The sequence below is a fragment of the Dendrobates tinctorius genome, unplaced genomic scaffold (assembly GCF_039654945.1).
Source record: "Dendrobates tinctorius isolate UK_male_01 unplaced genomic scaffold, ASM3965494v1 ptg000397l, whole genome shotgun sequence".
NCBI lineage: Eukaryota > Metazoa > Chordata > Amphibia > Anura > Dendrobatidae > Dendrobates > Dendrobates tinctorius.
The window spans coordinates 978,078-996,442 of record NW_027362063.1 but is presented as its reverse complement, the minus strand read 5'-3'; the positions used below and the strand labels follow the sequence as shown (position 1 = coordinate 996,442).

General features: G+C 41.5%; 1 protein-coding gene across 2 annotated transcripts in view; it reads left to right on the top strand.

Annotated features, from left to right (window-relative positions):
• Nucleotides 1–14,712, top strand: part of GGT1 (gamma-glutamyltransferase 1) — a 198,469-nt gene extending 183,757 nt beyond the window's left edge. For both annotated transcript variants that reach the window (XM_073563777.1, XM_073563778.1), the window contains 9 exons: nt 2,503–2,695; nt 3,174–3,331; nt 3,418–3,567; nt 3,872–4,005; nt 7,611–7,798; nt 8,463–8,590; nt 8,677–8,789; nt 9,501–9,614; nt 13,582–14,712. In XM_073563777.1, the coding sequence (XP_073419878.1) occupies nt 2,503–2,695; nt 3,174–3,331; nt 3,418–3,567; nt 3,872–4,005; nt 7,611–7,798; nt 8,463–8,590; nt 8,677–8,789; nt 9,501–9,614; nt 13,582–13,728 (1,325 nt within the window). In that variant the 3' untranslated portion in view covers nt 13,729–14,712. The remainder of the gene's footprint in view (nt 1–2,502; nt 2,696–3,173; nt 3,332–3,417; nt 3,568–3,871; nt 4,006–7,610; nt 7,799–8,462; nt 8,591–8,676; nt 8,790–9,500; nt 9,615–13,581) is intronic.
• The last annotated feature ends 3,653 nt before the right edge of the window (nt 14,713–18,365 follow it).

The following is an 18,365-nucleotide window of genomic DNA, read 5'->3' as shown; positions in this document are numbered from 1 at the left end:
CACAAGTGATTTTTTTAGCCCCCAATTTTTTTATTTTCCCAAGGGTAACAGGAGAAATTAGACTCCCAAAGTTGGTGTGCAATTTGTCCTGAGTACGCTGATGCCTCATATGTTGGGGTAAACCACTGTTTGGGCACATGTCTGGGCTTGGAAGAGAGGGAGCACCATTTGACTTTTTGAACGCAAAATTGGCTGGAATCAATGGTGGCGCCATGTCGCGTTTGGAGCCTGCCCTGTGTCTCAGCCGAGCCAGCCTGCCCTGTGTCTCAGCCGAGCCAGCCTGCCCTGTGTCTCAGCCGAGCCAGCCTGCCCTGTGTCTCAGCCGAGCCACCATCTCCCCAAGTGGGATCAGCAGCCACAACCAGACACCACCATGGAGTGGCACCTGGCAGCTTCCTGCCACACAAGCCTGACCTCACCATCAGAGGCTCCAGAGAAAACCAAGGCAGCTGTTCTAGTCACGCCCTTTCCAGGGTAGTCTGGTTTGTGGCACAGAGGGGCTACAACCCCCAGGCTCACACCCACCAGTCAGTGACACCTATCATATGCACTATACTTATCCTACATTATACATCCTATTCTGTACTCTTCATAACCACAACAAAATATATTACAAGGACGCACAACCATATTGACATTAGACATATAATCCGATTGGTGTCTTCAGGGGTAGGAAAGTAAAGTGACATTGTCCACCACTCTTAAGGGTACTTCACACATAGCGAGATAGTTAGAGAAATCGGTGAAACGTCACAGGTTTTGTGACGCAACAGCGACCTCGCCAGTGATCTCGCTACGTGTGACATATAGCGGCGACCGCCCCACCGTTGCGATATCGCTGCTCATGCTCGAATGTCCTAGGCCATTTTTTGATCGTTGGTGTCCCGCTGGCCACCATGCATCGCTGTGTTTGGCGCCATAACGATGAGCGACCTCGTTGGCGACTCAGGGACACAGGCGTGATTTTGCTTTGTCTTTTCAACGCGCCCTCAGCTCTGATTGGTGGTCTCAAGTTAGGATCTTTATAGCGTTTCCGTTTATAGGCCAGCTATCAATTATACGCAGTCATAACATTTATCATGTACAGTTATAATAATCGTGTGTCCCTGTGTCAGTGACTATGGATCCATGAATAAACAGCGCACTAGCGACTCAGACAGGGACGCTGAAGCAAACGGCATAGTGATGGCACAGTAGTGGCCACTAATCGGAGCAGAGGGGCGTGGAAAAGGCAATGCTGAAGCAAGCCTATCGAAGTCTGAGTCGTCAGAATAGCTACTGTGTGACAAGGTCCCAACAACCGCCGAGGTCGTTATACGGATCGCCGTATCGTTGCTGCGTCGTTGAGTAGATCTGCCTGTTTGACAGCTTGCTAACGACCATGTAGCAACGTACCAGCAATCCTTACCAGGTTGTATCGTTGTTGGTATCGCTGGAGCGTCGCTATGTGTAACGGGACCCTTACACTATAACAGTTGATGGTCTGCTGTAGACCTCCTGTGCTTCTCATTAGGGAGCTCCTTTGAAACCCTGCCTGTGGCCATGCTTCAAAGGATGACTGTGACCTCACCTAAGGAGACTAACAAGTACAGGGGAAATTTAAAAAAAAAGTTTAAAAAACAGATCAAAACATCCCATTTTCCCCCATTAAAAATTAAAGATGTTAAAAATAAAATTAAAAATACATTTTTAGTATCGCCGCATACAGAAAAGTCAGATTTATAAAGATCTAAAACTAACTAACCCGATCGGTAAACATTGTAAACCAAAAAAATTCAAGAATGCCAAAATTCCCTTTATTGGTTGGTGCAATTCCACTAAAAATGCTGTAACAAATTATCAAAACATCACATCTATCCCAAAATCGTATCAATAAAAACGTTGTCTCTCCCTACAAAAAATAAGTCGGACTCGTCACACAAACATTATGGATCTTGGAAAATGGCGACACAACCCTCAAATAATTTTTTCACCACTAAAATAAAAAACTGGACATGTTTGTGATCGCCATAATCATACTGACCTATAGAATCATATTGCTATGTCATTTGAACCACAGTATGTACACCGTAAAAAGAATTCCTAAAAAACAATGTCAGAATTGTGGGGGTTTTTTGCACGATTTCTCCCCCTGGGAATTTTTTTCAAGTTTTCCAGGTAAGATGAATGGCGTCATTCAAAGCTACAACTTGTCCAGCAAAAAACAAGTCCTTTTCTGTCCAGAGAGACCTATAAGTAAAACAGTCCTGACTCTTGTAACAAGGTGAGGAAAAAATGATGGCCCCATCGTGAAGGGTTTCTTTTAGTAAGTCTGTTAGGCCACCCGAGGTCCTTCCTCTTAATAAACTCAACATTTTTGCATAAATGAGTTTTCCATAAAAATGTGTGACTTTTTTCGCCTGAAAGTGGTATAAAAGTAATGAATAAATAGCCCCTTTGTGTTTGTTTTTCTTTTTTGCATCTATGTCTTATACCTTCTGATAACAACAACATCTTCCACAGGAGGCTTGTCCATAGCAGTGCCAGGGGAGATTCGGGGATATCAGGCAGCACACCAACGGCACGGCAAGTTACCATGGAAACGTCTGTTTGAACCAAGCATTAAGTTAGCCCGTGAGGGATTTCCTGTTGGCCTGGGTCTGTCCCAGGGTCTTAGTTCATCCAAGACAGCTATTGAACAAGACAAGTCCCTTTGGTAAGAAATGCCATTTTGGGGCATGAAAATAAGCTCTAATTTATTCAATATTAACATCCGTCTGTCATCGGAGCTGATAACAGGTGATCGGTGAGAGAGCCGGGTGTTAGACCCCCATCAGTATGATACTGATGACTTATCCTAGGGATATTTCATCAATTAACATGCATGCACAACCCTTTTAAGTTCGTGCACTCAGGTATTTTGTCCCACTGCATATTTATAAAAGTCAGACATGTAAACATTCCTGTAGATAGACAAGAATTCATATATAATAATCTGCAGTTGTTTAACAGATTCCAAATTTACAAGCCAAAATATAGAAGAGCAATGACTGTAATTTCCAGAATATTCAAAATGCATCTAAATCTAACTCCTAAATGCATCTAAATCTCACGCCTCGTTCTTACACTCCAGTGTTTTCAAACTACTGACAAATAATGGGCTGTCCCTCTAATTCTTTCCCATACCCTTCCAGTGAGGTATTCTGCAATGCTCAGGGTATTGTCTTGCAGAAAGGAGACATTGTGAAGCTGCCTAAATTAGCAGATACCCTGCAGACCCTGGCTCATGATCCTGAATCCTTCTATACTGGCACACTCGCCAAGCAAATTGTGAGAGACATCCAACAAGCAGGTAAGGAAATACATAAACTATTTCATTTTGGCCCTGGTAGACATGGACATCTGGACTTATAATGATATCCCTTCATTGTGCTGCAGGTGGAATTATTACAGAGGAAGATCTCAGAAATTATGAAGTTGACATTACTGAGGAACCACTTCGTTTTCAACTTGGAGACTACACTTTGATCAGCCCTACTGCTCCTCTGAGCGGCCCAGTCCTTGGACTGATCCTTAATATTCTAAAAGGTGAGAGACTCATTGGCGGCTGGTTTAGTGATCTGCGGAGAAGTGTCAACTATTCAAGCCATGTACTAGATGTAGATCGCTGTGTTGTCATATTTTAATGTAAACCCCATTGACCATAATGGAGTAAGTCAAATTTCCACCATTAAAACTGTCACTTTATTAGAATTGTATTTTTTTTCTTCTATTTTTGATGGAATCTGCTACAGAGCCTCAGGGACACATGTGGATTTTGGCTAACAGTTGTGATAGTTATGTACATTTATTTTTATGTTATATGTATATTTTAATGGTTTTATTCTCTCAGGTTTTCACTTTTCACCCCTGAGCATAAAGCCTGAGTCCCTTGGACTGACCTACCACCGCATAGTAGAAGCTTTCCGTTTTGCCTATGCTAAAAGAACTTTGCTAGGAGATCCCAAGTTTGTGAATGTAACAGAGGTAAAACAGCTTTTATGTATGGGAGTTCATGCAGAATAAGAGTTCATGTATAAAGTCTTATTACAGCATTTCCATGGACCGTGCCATTACCTAGTCTGTGAGGTCCATACTGTATCGACACACTGTTACATAAATTCCAAAATATAAATCTATGAACTACAGACCAATACGTCAGTGTCAATCACACCTACAAAAAAAAACCAGAAAATAAAATTAATTATACTGTTAAATAGGAATTCAAAGTGCACCTATCCCTCAGTGAGTACATATTATTATAAAATGGGGGAACTACTTACATGTACGAGACCCTCAGAATACACTTGTAACATCAAATCGAGCTTCAACAAACAGCCCTCAGTATCACAAAGCCATTGAAGAAAAGTGTGTTTTAGTGGGTGAACTTTCATTGTATCACTGCACAGTCACTTTACTTTAATATAACCTTTCCATGCAGGAATTTCTGGGGTATTCATCTCTTGTGTACATGAATTTATAGCTTACTGCCCTTGGACTTTAGTTATTTAGTCACTTTTCAAGTCAGTCATTCAAGAATTTTATCTGACAAGTATTTAATGTCTATTTTATTACTATATTGTATAATAATTATCCTGCTTGGTTCACGCTCCTATTGTTTGTTTATTTAGTTGCAATGGTTTTATTGCCCTGTTTGATTGCTTCTTTTTTGCATGCCAAGCTGTATTTTTTTTATTTTATACTAGTCTGGTGCATGTCTGATATTTTGATCGCTATTTATTGCCTTTTCTGGAGAAGGTGCGGTAATCGAAAAACTGCAATTCTGATTTTTTTTTTTTTTACTTCACAATGTTTACCTTATGGGTTAAATGATTTTGTATTTTGCTAGACCAGACTTTTATGAATGCGGCGATATCAAATATGCCTAGATATTTTTTTTTTTATTTTTGGATCGGAGAAACCATTGGTATTGCAGTATACAATAAAATTAACAGTCTTGGTGATTGACAGAAATATCTACATGGTTAAATGGCATCGATCAGAGCTAGTATCAGTCACTTCTGCTAAAGGCAGGTACTGGCTGTGTTACACAGCCGTCAGCCACCTACACCTGCATCCTTAGGTAGACCATACTTGTACACATCCTATATTGGGAAGAAGATAACAAAGATAACTTTTATTTCATAATATTTTGTGTCTCAGACAGTTCTAGGTGTATATTGCTCTGTTTGTGCATGGGAAATTTTAAGCCCCACAGTGTTTAACTTCATTAGGAATCTTCAATACATATTTTCTTTTTTTTCTCTTTACCACCATATCCAATATTCCCCATTCTAAATAACACTGGAAAATGTAGGGAAAGCCAGGAATCGGAATTCCATGATAGATGTAGAAATTAGTAACAGTTTCCTTTATTGTGTCTATCTTGTGTATTGTGATCTTGCTATCACTTTTATCTACTCAAAGGGGTATCTCCTTTAAGCAGAAAAAAAGTGAGAATTAGGCTAAATTTACGAATCTGTGCAAAGTTTTGGTTTTCTATTGGACTACGCAAAGACCCATTGAGTATGTTCTATTTTCAATATCGTATCAGAATAAGACATGCTCAGAGTCTCACGGATCTCACGCTCAGATCCATGATTTTCACTGATGTGGAAATAGATCCATGAAATTTTATGGGTCTGTGTGCTGTTTTTATAAATATCTGGGCAGCACACGGACGTTTCATACGGAAGTGTGACTGTAACCTTTGAAAAAGCCGAGTACAGCACTCACTTATTTCCAGCACTCCCGTAGACAATGAATGGAGTGGAAATCGAACATGTGTACCACCGCTAACTCTATTCAATATTCAGCTCTGTTTTTCAACTGGCTTTGGTATACAGTTGTGGCCAAAAGTATTGACACCCCTGCAATTCTATCAGATAATACTCAGTTTCTTCCTGAAAATGATTGCAATCACAAATTCTTTGGTATTATCTTCATTTAATTTGTCTTAAATGAAAAAAACACAAAAGAGAATGAAGTAAAAAGCAAAACATTGATAATTTCACACAAAACTCAAAAAATGGGCCAGACAAAAGTATTGGCACCCTCAGCCTAATACTTGGTTACACAACCTTTAGCCAAAATAACTGCGACCAACCGCTTCCGGTAACCATCAATGAGTTTCTTACAATGCTCTGCTGGAATTTTAGACCATTCTTCTTTGGCAAACTGCTCCAGGTCCCTGATATTTGAAGGGTGCCTTCTCCAAACTGTCATTTTTAGATCTCTCTACAGGTGTTCTAGGGGATTCAGGTCTGGACTCATTGCTGGCCACCTTAGAAGTCTCCAGTGCTTTCTCTCAAACCATTTTCTAGTGCTTTTTGAAGTGTGTTTTGGGTCATTGTCCTGCTGGAAGACCAATGACCTCTGAGGAGACCCAGCTTTCTCACACTGGGCCCTACATTATGCTGCAAAATTTGTTGGTAGTCTTCAGACTTCATAATGTCATGCACACGGTCAAGCAGTCCAGTGCCAGAGGCAGCAAAGCAACCCCAAAACATCAGGGAACCTCTGCTATGTTTGACTGTAGGGACCGTATTTTTTTCTTTGAATGCCTCTATTTTTCTCCTGTAAACTCTATATTCATGCCTTTGCCCAAAAAGCTCTATTTTTGTGTCATCTGACCAGAGAACATTCTTCCAAAACATTTTAGGCTTTTTCAGGTAAGTTTTGGCAAACTCCAGCCTGGCTTTTTTATGTCACGGGGTAAGAAGTGGGGTCTTCCTGGGTCTCCTACCATAAAGTCCCTTTTCATTCAGACGCCAACGGATAGTACCGATTGACACTGTTGTACCCTCGGACTGCAGGGCAGCTTGAACTTGTTTGGATGTTAGTCGAGGTTCTTTATCCAACATCCGCACAATCTTGCGTTGAAATCTCTTGTCAATTTTTCTTTTCCGTCCACATCTAGGGAGGTTAGCCATAGTGCCATGGGCTTTAAACTTCTTGATGACACTGCGCTCTGTAGACACAGGAACATTCAGGTCTTTGGAGATGGACTTGTAGCCTTGAGATTGCCAATGCTTCCTCACAATTTGGTTTCTCAAGTCCTCAGACAGTTCTTTGGTCTTCTTTCTTTTCTCCATGCTCAATGTGGTACACACAAGGACACAGGACAGAGGTTGAGCCTACTTTAATCCATGTCAACTGGCTGCAAGTGTGATTTAGTTATTGCCAACACCTGTTAGGTGCCACAGGTAAGTTACAGGTGCTGTTAATTACACAAATTAGAGAAGCATCACATGATTTTTTGAACAGTGCCAATACTTTTGTCCACCCTCTTTTTTATGTTTGGTGTGGAATTATATCTAAATTGGCTTTAGGACAATTTTTTTGTGCTTTTTCATTTAAGACAAATTAAATGAAGATAATAATAACAAAGAATTTGTGTTTGCAATCATTTTCAGGAAGAAACTGAGTATTATCTGACAGAATTGCAGGGGTGTCAATACTTTTGGCCACAACTGTATACCGTAGACCTTAATCTCCGAATCAGAACAGCAATACTAACAGTTAATAGCAAAAGCTTGATAGTCCATTCTTCATGTCTTATTTGTTATGAAGAGATGTTTTTCTTCTTTTAGATAATGAATAACATAACTTCGGATAATTTTGCTGAGTATCTAAGAAATAAAATCTCAAATGATACCACTCACCCATCAGAATACTATGAGCCAGTATTCTACACCCCAGAAAACCATGGCACAGCACACCTATCAGTCGTAGCAGAGGATGGGAGCGCTGTGGCTGCCACCAGCACTATCAATCAATAGTAAGCGAAAACTGGGTGTATGAGGGATGAGTTATGGTAATTGTATATTTTTTTACCCTATCCAATCCTTTTGTTTTGTCCTAATCAATCAGGAATTCTTTTGGGTTTTAACAGTTATTGTCAGATGACATGCTAACACTAGTTGGAAACACAAACTGTTCACTTTCTCTTTACTGCTTATGTAGTGTTTTAGTTTTAAAGCCGAGTTTTAGTTACAGGAGGTATAGAGGTAGCGTTTGCACCCATGATCCTGGTTTCTAAAAGTATCCCAAAGAATTGTTAAGGCACTAATTACAAATGAAACAAGTCAGGGATCCTGTTATAAATTTCACACTTGAACTCAATCATTTCAAATTATACCTTTGTTTAAAAGTCATATTATTTAGGAAGTTGTAGTAATCTGTTTTTTTTATTACCTGGAGTACCCAAAGCTAACCCACCCAAACAGGGGGTGAACATGCAAACTCTATGTAGATGCTGTCCTTTATGGGATGCAAACCTAGGATTCCAGTACTTTAAAGTTTACAATGCTAATCACTGAACTACTGTGCTTTATTTCGAATATATGCTCAAATCTGCCATCATAAAAAAAATAATTTTTTAGGGAGAAGATATGTTCCTTATGCACACCAATATTTTTATTGAAATATTTTCCTTGTTCCAGCTTTGGATCTAAAGTTCGCTCCAATGTAACTGGGATCATCTACAATGATGAGATGGATGATTTTAGCTCACCATTGATAATTAATGGGTTTGGTATTCCACCATCTCCAGCAAATTTTATCAGACCAGGTATCTTGGTGCTTTTAAAAAAGATTAAATTAAAGAATATGGATTAGATAAACCATTGGAGGTCTTGACTTCTAAAATTCTTGCAGGAAAACGACCCCAGTCCTCAATGTGTCCAACAGTCTTATTGGATAAGGACAATAAGGTACATATGGTGGTTGGAGCTTCTGGAGGAACTAAAATCACCACCGCAACAGCACTGGTAAGAAAGTGAGAAGAGGAGAGTGACTAGAACAAGGAGAAAAAAAAATAAAATCCAAATTAGACATTAAATTCATGTACTCAGAATCCACTTGTCGTTCATCCAACAGCTATCTACGGTGCATGAGCACCTTGAGGCATTATTATTTTTTTTTTTTTGAAAGTCATTCACCCAACATATTGTGTCACCAAAGTTGTGCCTTTGAGGATCAAGGTCTAATCGCACTCTCAGGCATCTATGCTGTATGGAAAGATGTTTAGTGGGGTACTTAGTTACGCAGCTGCTCAAACTGTCCTTGTGGCTGTCTAAGATTGCATTGGAAACTGGTGGAATTTACATTTACCATGTGTTTTTTTTTTTTTTTTTTACAAAATACTCAGTATGACTGAAAATTGCATGTTCCACCATACCGCTGCATGACCAGTTCTACCCTCACCTTCTGTATCCTCACCTATCCTCACGCATTCCTTGTAGATTGTGAGTACTCACAGTCAGGGTCCTCTCTCCTCCTGTACCAGTCAGTGACTAGTTTTGTTCAAGATTATTGTACTTGTGTTTTATTATGTATACCCCTCCTCACATGTAAAGCACCATGGAATAAATGGCGCTATATTAAATAATAATAATAATGATACATGTGAGATTATTTCATTGGTAAGATCGTTATCTAACATCATTAGCAAATAACTGGTATGTTGTCGTCTTTTTCAGGTCATCATAAACTCACTATGGCTTGGTTATGATGTGGAGAATTCGGTGGAGCTGGCAAGGGTGCACAATCAGCTGTTTCCTAATGACACTACTGTAGAGGAAGCGATAGAAAAGGTCAGTGATGTCTTTTGAGATTTTTTTCAATTGGCTAGGCATGAATCATTGATTATAAATTAGTGTCAAGGGTGTTAATTAGTGACAAGGTCTGCCATTAGCTCTAATAAACGCCTTTCTGACATCAGGCATAATAGTACACCAATGTCGGTCACCCTCCCATTGACGTGGGCTCCGGCAGTGAGCCCACATCTTTCCCGGCACATGTCAGCTGTTTTGAACTGCTGCCATGTGTCCGGAACAGTGGAGGGTATAATTGTGATCCGTTAAATGCCGCTGTCAAACTCTGACAGCGGCATTTAACATGAGCTTCCGGCAATCGGGATGGAAATCCGTCCATCGGTGAACCAGTCACATGATCGCGGATCACCGATGGAATGGCATGACAGCCAGAGGTCTCCTGCAGACCTCTATGGTTATCACTTTTGGATTGTTATGAGTGCCGCCTGGTGGTTGGCGCTCATAGCAAGTCAGCAATTCTGCTAAATACAGGCGATCTGATCACATTGTGTATGTAGCAGAGCCGATCAGATTATGGCTGCTTCTAGTCTCCCATGAAGACTATTGAAGAGTGCCAAAAGTTAAAAAAAAAAAAAAAAGTTTTTAAAAGTATAAAAAAATGAAAAAGTTCAAATCACCCCCATTCCATTCAAAATAAAACAATAAAAAAAAAATTAAATATCCACATATTTGGTATTGCCGCTTTCAGAATCTCAAAATTTAGCAATATAAAAAATGAATTAACCGGATCACTAAATGGCGTAACGAGAGAAAGACAAAACCCCAGAATTTCGTTTTTTTTTGTTGCCAAACATTGCATTAAAATGCAATAACGGGCAATCAAAAGATCATATCTGCACCAAAACTGTTTAATTCAAAATGTCAGCTCGGTGCGCAAAAAATAAGCCCTCCCCAACCTGAGATCACAAAAAATGGAGACGCTATGCGTATCGGAAAATGGCGCAATTTTTTTCAACTAACTTTGGAATTATTTTTCACCGCTTAAATAAAAAAGAACCTAACCATATTTGTGGTCTATGAACTCGTAATGGAGAGTCATAGTGGCAGGTCAGTTTTAGCATTTAGTGAACCTAGTAAAAAAGCAAAACAAAAAACAAGTGTGGAATTGCACTTTTTTTTTGCAATTTCACCAAACTTGGAATTTTTTTCCTGTTTTCCAGTTCACTACCTGATAAAATCAATGGTATTGTTCAAAATGACAACTTGTCCCGCAAAAAACAAGCCCTCACATGGTCATTGTGACCAAAAAATAAAAAAGCTAAGGCTGTGGGAAGAATGGGAGCAAAAAACGAAAATACCTCTGGTCATGAAGGGGTTAAGAGATGGTGGGGTGTCTTGTTATACCATATCACACTGGTAACATTACAAGCTGCTGATTTTAGTGGAAGGATACTGTCCAGGTATAGATACAGCAAAAGTTTTCTGGAGGTTAATGAATGGTGAACGCAAGATTGCACCAATACATAAAAGTAAAATATGGTAGGGGACCCGAGAATGAGAGAGGACAAAAAAGACCACCCGCATTGGGAGGTGAAATGGAAGTTTTATATAAAACTTCTTCATGGTATTTCTTAAACTTTATTGCCACCAGATATTGGTAAATTAATGTATTCATCTAGTTTATAGATGCAAATTATAGTATGGCAACCCAAGATATATTTTAAGAGTTCATTTAGTTTTTCCTAAGGATATATACATAAGAAGAGAAGAAAAAGAACCACTGCAAATAGCGCACACTGAACCAGTACAAAAACAATGTTTTATTGATGCAGCAATACAATTAAAAACATAATAAAAACATATGAAGCATCCCACAATATATAACAGTGAAGTATGGCATATCACACTTATAGATTATGCTGTAATAACCTGTATATCAACCATGTGGTCCAACCTCACTGCAATTAATCACAACAACCACCCCATAAACCTGCTCATGGAGACCAAGGGCCCTAAATTGCACAATCACTGCATGAAATAATTCCATGCATGTGTCCCTAAATATTCACTGGTTAGGGCACACAGGCCATAATAAGCCAACAGCAATATGGCCAATGCCCACAATCCAATATTCAATTGTACCACACAAAAATTACTCCAGAGCAACCAATAATAAGGTCGCAGTGAAAATACAGCTATAACCAAGTGGGTGCTACACCCAGGATCATACCCCACGCGTATCGCCGCAACCCATGCGGCTTCATCAGGGGAGGTACACTGATCATGATCCAACAGCCTTATATACCTTACTAAGACTCAAATGACTCGCACATGCACCACAGGTGAACTGCCCCCAGTCTTAGTAAGGTATATAAGGCTGTTGGATCATGATCAGTGTACCTCCCCTGATGAAGCTGCATGGGTTGCAGTGATACGCGTGGGGTATGATCCTGGGTGTAGCACCCACTTGGTTATAGCTGTATTTTCACTGCGACCTTATTATTGGTTGCTCTGGAGTAATTTTTGTGTGGTACAATTGAATATTGGATTGTGGGCATTGGCCATATTGCTGTTCGCTTATTATGGCCTGTGTGCCCTAACCAGTGAATATTTAGGGACACATGCATGGAATTATTTCATGCAGTGATTGTGCAATTTAGGGCCCTTGGTCTCCATGAGCAGGTTTATGGGGTGGTTGTTGTGATTAATTGCAGTGAGGTTGGACCACATGGTTGATATACAGGTTATTACAGCATAATCTATAAGTGTGATATGCCATACTTCACTGTTATATATTGTGGGATGCTTCATATGTTTTTATTATGTTTTTAATTGTATTGCTGCATCAATAAAACATTGTTTTTGTACTGGTTCAGTGTGCGCTATTTGCAGTGGTTCTTTTTTTTCTTCTCTTCTCATGTTTATTATTCCACTGTTGCTGCACCTAAACCTTCATTTATATATTTGTGATTGGTACAGTTGGTGCCCCCCCATTTTTGTTATATAAGGATATATACATATACACACACAATGGTTTTTTCAGGCTGATTTGGTGTGGGTCTGCAATGAAATGTCCTGAAAAAGCAGTCAGAAATTTTTCAAAATATCCTTCCTATTCTTTGCTATGTAAAAAAAACACTTGTGCATATGTTCAGGCTTCTAAACATCTTTTACCCACTCTAGGATTCCAAAAAAACATGCAAAGTGGCAAAAAGAACTGACCTAACCATTCTCCAAGCATTTTCCGCTTGGAGGACGCTGTATACTACAGAATAGATGGAAATGGAAAAGCAAAAAAGTTTCATGGGTGGCTTTTGGTACATTTTTTGGGCATTTTCACCTTATAATGTTGAGTTTTACCCATTGCTTAATGGATTTTAAAAAAAATGCCCCAAATTCATCCCAGAATTTTCTTTAAAAAAAAAAAACACTGTAAAGATGCCCTAGCAAAAAGCTGAAGAAAATGGCAACAAATAATTATAAATCTCTTCAGGAAATGCCTGAAAAACACTCAAAAAGACGATTCTGGACAAACAAATAGCGACTTGAAAATCGTATTGGCTTCATTCTCCTAGAAAAAAATGTCATGTGCACATCTCCTAAGGAGTTAGAGATTTTTGGTGTCATAGAATCATAGAGTTGGAAGGGACCTCCTGGGCCATCTGGTCCAACCCCCTGCTCAAAGCAGGATTCGCTAAATCATCCCAGACAGATATCTGTCCAGCCTCTATTTGAAGACTTCTATTGAAGGAGAACTCACCACCTCTCGTGGCAGCCTGTTCCACTCATTGATCACTCTCACTGTCAAAAAGTTTTTTCTGATATCTAATCTGTGTCTCCTCCCATTCAGTTTCATCCTATTGCTTCTAGTCTTTCCTTGTGCATATGAGAATAAAGATGATCCTTCTACAATGAGACAGCCCCTGAGATATCTGTAGACAGTGTGTAAATAGACTTTAATGTCTTATTATATGTTAAATACATCTTATGTCTTTTTTCCCCCCAGAGTATAGCAGATGAGCTCCGGAAACGTCATCACAATGTAGTTTATTCACAAAGATCTGGATCTGTGGTCCAGGCCATTGTACGGACCAAAGGAAAATGGGCCGCAGCTTCAGATACAAGAAAGGGAGGATATCCTGCAGGCTATTGACCTAAACTTATACTGATTGACTAATTAGCTGCTTTCTGGAGACCACAATGACTTTTTCCACAAAAGATTTCAACTTTTAATAAATTTCGAGACACTACGACTCAGGGACCAAATCACGTTGACTAATAATGTCTGCCTAAGGATACACATTCAGACATTCAATCCCGTCTTCCGTATAACATTCAGCATTAAATGTAAGCATCCCTGCAATGCTGCTACATAACGGCACTACATGGGTTATGGCCATGTTGAGATCATAGAATACGCAAATAGGATCAGTGGTAATGTGCAAACTACACTTTTAAAAAACCAACCTGTGCCTTTCTATTAACTGCTCACTCAGTGACAATCCTTAAGAGAACTCAATGATCCTTCACCTACAACATTTAAGTACATGAAAAATGAGGGCTCTCTTTGAAGGATGTTACAGAAGATGTACTCATATCTTTCTGGAGGTCACCAGAACAAAGCATCATGAGGTGTACATCAAGATTGTGGGAAGAATTTATTTGCACTATTTTGCTTCACTTTAAAACTCTTTCGTCATAACTTGGCATGGAGGAACTTGATATGGAAAGCCACTTCCAAATGGCCACCTCAAAGATGTGAGGTGGAAAAAAAAAGATTGGAGTTCAATAAAGAATGGGCAGAATAATAACTGCAATAATTGGTTGTGGATGACTCCTGATAAGCATTCAAAAGGCCCATTGTCTATTGTATTTATTGAAAGTCTGTGTTTCAATTGCTGTCATTCAACAACTGGATAAAATTAATCCATTTAAGACATTCAGACATCTATCTGCCAGAAGTACGGTAATTATAGGTATTTAATTAACGGGTACATATATAAAATATAGATGTTTCTTAGCAGATGTCAACTTTTAAGGGACACTTCTTTTTCCATTAGTCTTCCTTACCAAATGCATGTTTGAGTTTTATTGTATTGTCTCCGTCCATTAAATTTTAGACTTTTATAACTCGTTATATTTGGTTTCATTTCCAAATTCATGCATAAAAACATAGTCATTGATCTTATATACACAAAGGGGTGGCGAGATACTAGATCTACCAGAACCTTAATGCAGGGACTTAATGTGAGGCCAATATGCCATTCTTCTGCTGGCTTTTGCACTACCCTCACCAGTGTCTCAGTGTGCCTCTCACCTAAGGTGGACATACTACTAGTGTAACCTATGCAGTTGAACAGGGGCTCAAGAGGTAAAGGGGCCCACTTCAACCTGAAATTTAAAGGGCCAATAAAATGTTCCTGCCCTCTTCTGTCTGTGTGACTTCTTCTGACTCCTTTTCTAAAGTATCAATGTCTCAATGGTATATGGACATATGAGGTTTGATCAGCACAATTAGAGACTCAGGTTCTCACACACACTGCTCTGTCTTAAAGAGTAATTATTAATCAAAGTGAAGTAGTAGCATGGTCACGTACAATATGAGGAAGCTATAGTTCTGAAGTATATGCAATGACTAACTATTCTGCCATCACTACTATAGGAGCCATGGATCAAAAAGAAATGAAAAAGAATGATAGACATTACATGTTGGAAATAACTAATCAATTTTCACATTGATTTATTTGTTCTTACTTGCCTTTTTTCAACAGTATTTCAGATTTCTTAATGCTTATCTGTCATTTCAGATAACTTTTCAGAATAAGCTGTTTGTGTTCATGATGAATAACCCCTATTTCTCCATCGCTTCATTGGGGGACACAGGATCCATGGGTGTATGCTGCTGCCACTAGGAGGCTGACACTATGCAAATAAAGTTAGCTCCTCCTCCGCTGTATACACCCCACCGACTGGCGCTCGATTAATCAGTTTAGCTTAGTGTCAGTAGGAGGTGGACACGGGTCTTTCATTAGACCCTTATCTACCTCAGTGTGCGTCGTTCCTTTTCAGGTTTCCGGAGGGATACAGAGTGAATAGTCACATCTGTGTTCCCACGAAGAGACTATGAGTACGGCGTGTACTGCCGCCCCGTATCCTCATACGTCTACCCGGCAGGATCAAGAGCCCCTAACACGGATGTGTGTCTTGGGAACCCATCGATCCTGACACCCGTCTCCCACCCACTCGCCCACCAGAGCCTGTCGGTCGATGGAGACACGGACGTCCACTAAGGGGGTTTCTTATGGACGTCTTGATTTCTTCACCTGGATAATGAGGTACCTTTCTTTCCTCAGGTTCTCCTTAGGACAAGACTACGGAAGGTAAGTATCTGCAACCCCCGCCCATCCCCCTGGCAGTAGCGTTTTACTGGCTCCCACTCTGGGCAGTGGGGAATGGATATCAGGGAATCACTGTTTAGGGCAAAGTAACTCCCTTTCCTCTGAGGCAGCGTCACCTGAATCCTCTGTCCTGGGGTTGTATCAGGCCACTTAGCGCCGCGGCAGTGCGGCCTTTGGAATGCCTCTGAGCTACCCCGCATCCTCCGACAGCCGCCGTTTCTAATCTAGGCCCCAGCTTCTATTCGGGCCTTGATCTGAGGCGAGGCCACGCCCTTCTTTCGGGCGGGCTTTTTCTCCCACCCATCTTGCGCCGCCCACTGCTTCATTAAGGGTCTGGAGGCAGTGCATGGCCCCGCCCACTCCTCCCAGTCTTCCTATAGGTGTTTAGCAGCGCCATCTTTGTACTCCTGGGAGAGCGGTTGGTTCCACCCCCTTTTGCCGACCAGAGTGAGCTAATTGCCGCCCACCGCATTCAGGAAGCTCACGTTTTTACCTCAGCCTGTGAGCTGGTCGCCTTCTTTTCCTGTCTGCGGGACCCGCATACCCAAGCGAGCTGTGCAGCCCTTACTGGAAGTCACTTCAGGACACTGGTTCCGTGAGTAGCTCTGCACTGCAGACTGACACCCTCCTCAGCTCTCCATCCCCTAACTGTCTGGCACTGCTTAGTGGGTTAGCTCAGGTGGCTATTCGGCGCACAGTTTTTCTTAAGGCCTGGCAGGCGGACTTATCTTTAAAAAAGTCCCTCACCAGCCTACCGTTTCAGGGATGGTGCCTCTTCGGCGACAGGCTGGACCAGATTATTAAGGACGCCAATGGGGGCTCAAGCTCCCTTCTGCCCTAGTCAAAATCTCGCCGGCCTCCTCCAAAACGTCAGTTTCCGCTCTTTCGTTGCTTCATGACAACAGAAACGCCTTCCCACCGGCAGAGGCCACAAGCGCGCCAAGATAGGAAAAGAGTTTCCTTTAGGCCCACTCCTTGCTGGCGCTCCCATTCCTCCCAAGGTAGATCCACCAGGGCCAGACCTGGAAGGTCTTCCTCTGCATGACTGGCATCAAAACCCTGGCACATCCTCCCAGGTGGGCGGCCACCTTCTTGCCTTCAGGGACGTCTGGCTTGCCACGGTGGAGGACGCTTGGGTCAGGGAAGTTGTATCCTCAGGATACAAAATAGAATTTGTTTCTCACCCTCGGGATCGATTCTTCGAATCCCGGCCCCCGAAAGACCCCGCCTTGGTTCTGGGTTTCTTTACAGCCATCGCCTCTCTCCTCATTTCGGGGGTGATTGTCCTCGTACCAGAAAAAGAGCGCTTCACAGGTTTCTATTAGAATCTGTTTGTAGTGCCGAAAAAAGGCACGGTTCTGCCCATTCTGGATCTAAAATTACTGAACAAAAGGGTTCGTCTGCGATATTTCAGGATGGAGTCCCTTCGTTCAGTAATCGCTTCAATGGAGGCACAAGAATTCCTGTGCTCCATAGACATTCAGGACACCTATCTACATGTCCCAATCTTCCTGGGTCATCAAATTCCTGCGCTTCACGATACATCAGGAGCACTTCCAGTTTGTCGCCCTGCCGTTTGGTCTCGCCACCGCCCCCAGGGTTTTTACAAAAATCATGGCAGCGTTGATGGCCATTTTGAGGATCAGAGGTCTCGTGCTCTTCTCTTTCCTCGACTACATTCTCATCAAAGCTCCGTCCTTGCCCCAGGCTCTCGAAAGTCTGACCATCGTTTGCGACACTCTTTCCCGATTCAGGTGGATCATCAACAGAAAAAAGTCCTATCTGGTTCCAACACAATGTTTTGTGTTTCTAGGCATACTTTTCAACACCCGTCAGGCAAGGGTTTTCCTTCCCGAAGACGAGAGTAACTCTTCGGCGGGATGTTCGCTTGCTCCAGGGCCCCCGACTCACTTCCCTCTGATCAGCCATGAGAGTCCTAGGGAGGATGGTTGCAACGTCGGAAGCGATTCCCTTCGCCCAATTCCACTCAAGACCGCTTCAGCGGGCCATTCTGTCACAGTGGAACAGGTCTGTCTCCTCCCTGGATCGTCCAATTCGACTCTTGTTTCAGGTCAAGTTGTCCCTCAATTGGTGGCTAACATCCCCTCTCATAGCCCAGGGCCGGTCCTTCCTTCTGGTACATTGGCAAGTGATGACGACAGACAACAGCCTTCTCAGCTGGGGCGCAGTGTTTCGCCATCTGACCGTCCATGGTCGTTGGTCGACGCAGTAAGCTACTCTTCCGATCAACGTCCTAGAGATACAGGCAATATTTCTGTCCCTGCTCCATTGGGACAAGCTGCTCAAGGGCCTGCCAATTCGGATTCAGACGGACAATGCCGCAGTGGTGGCATATGTCAACCACCAGGGAGGGACTCGGAGTTCCTTGGCA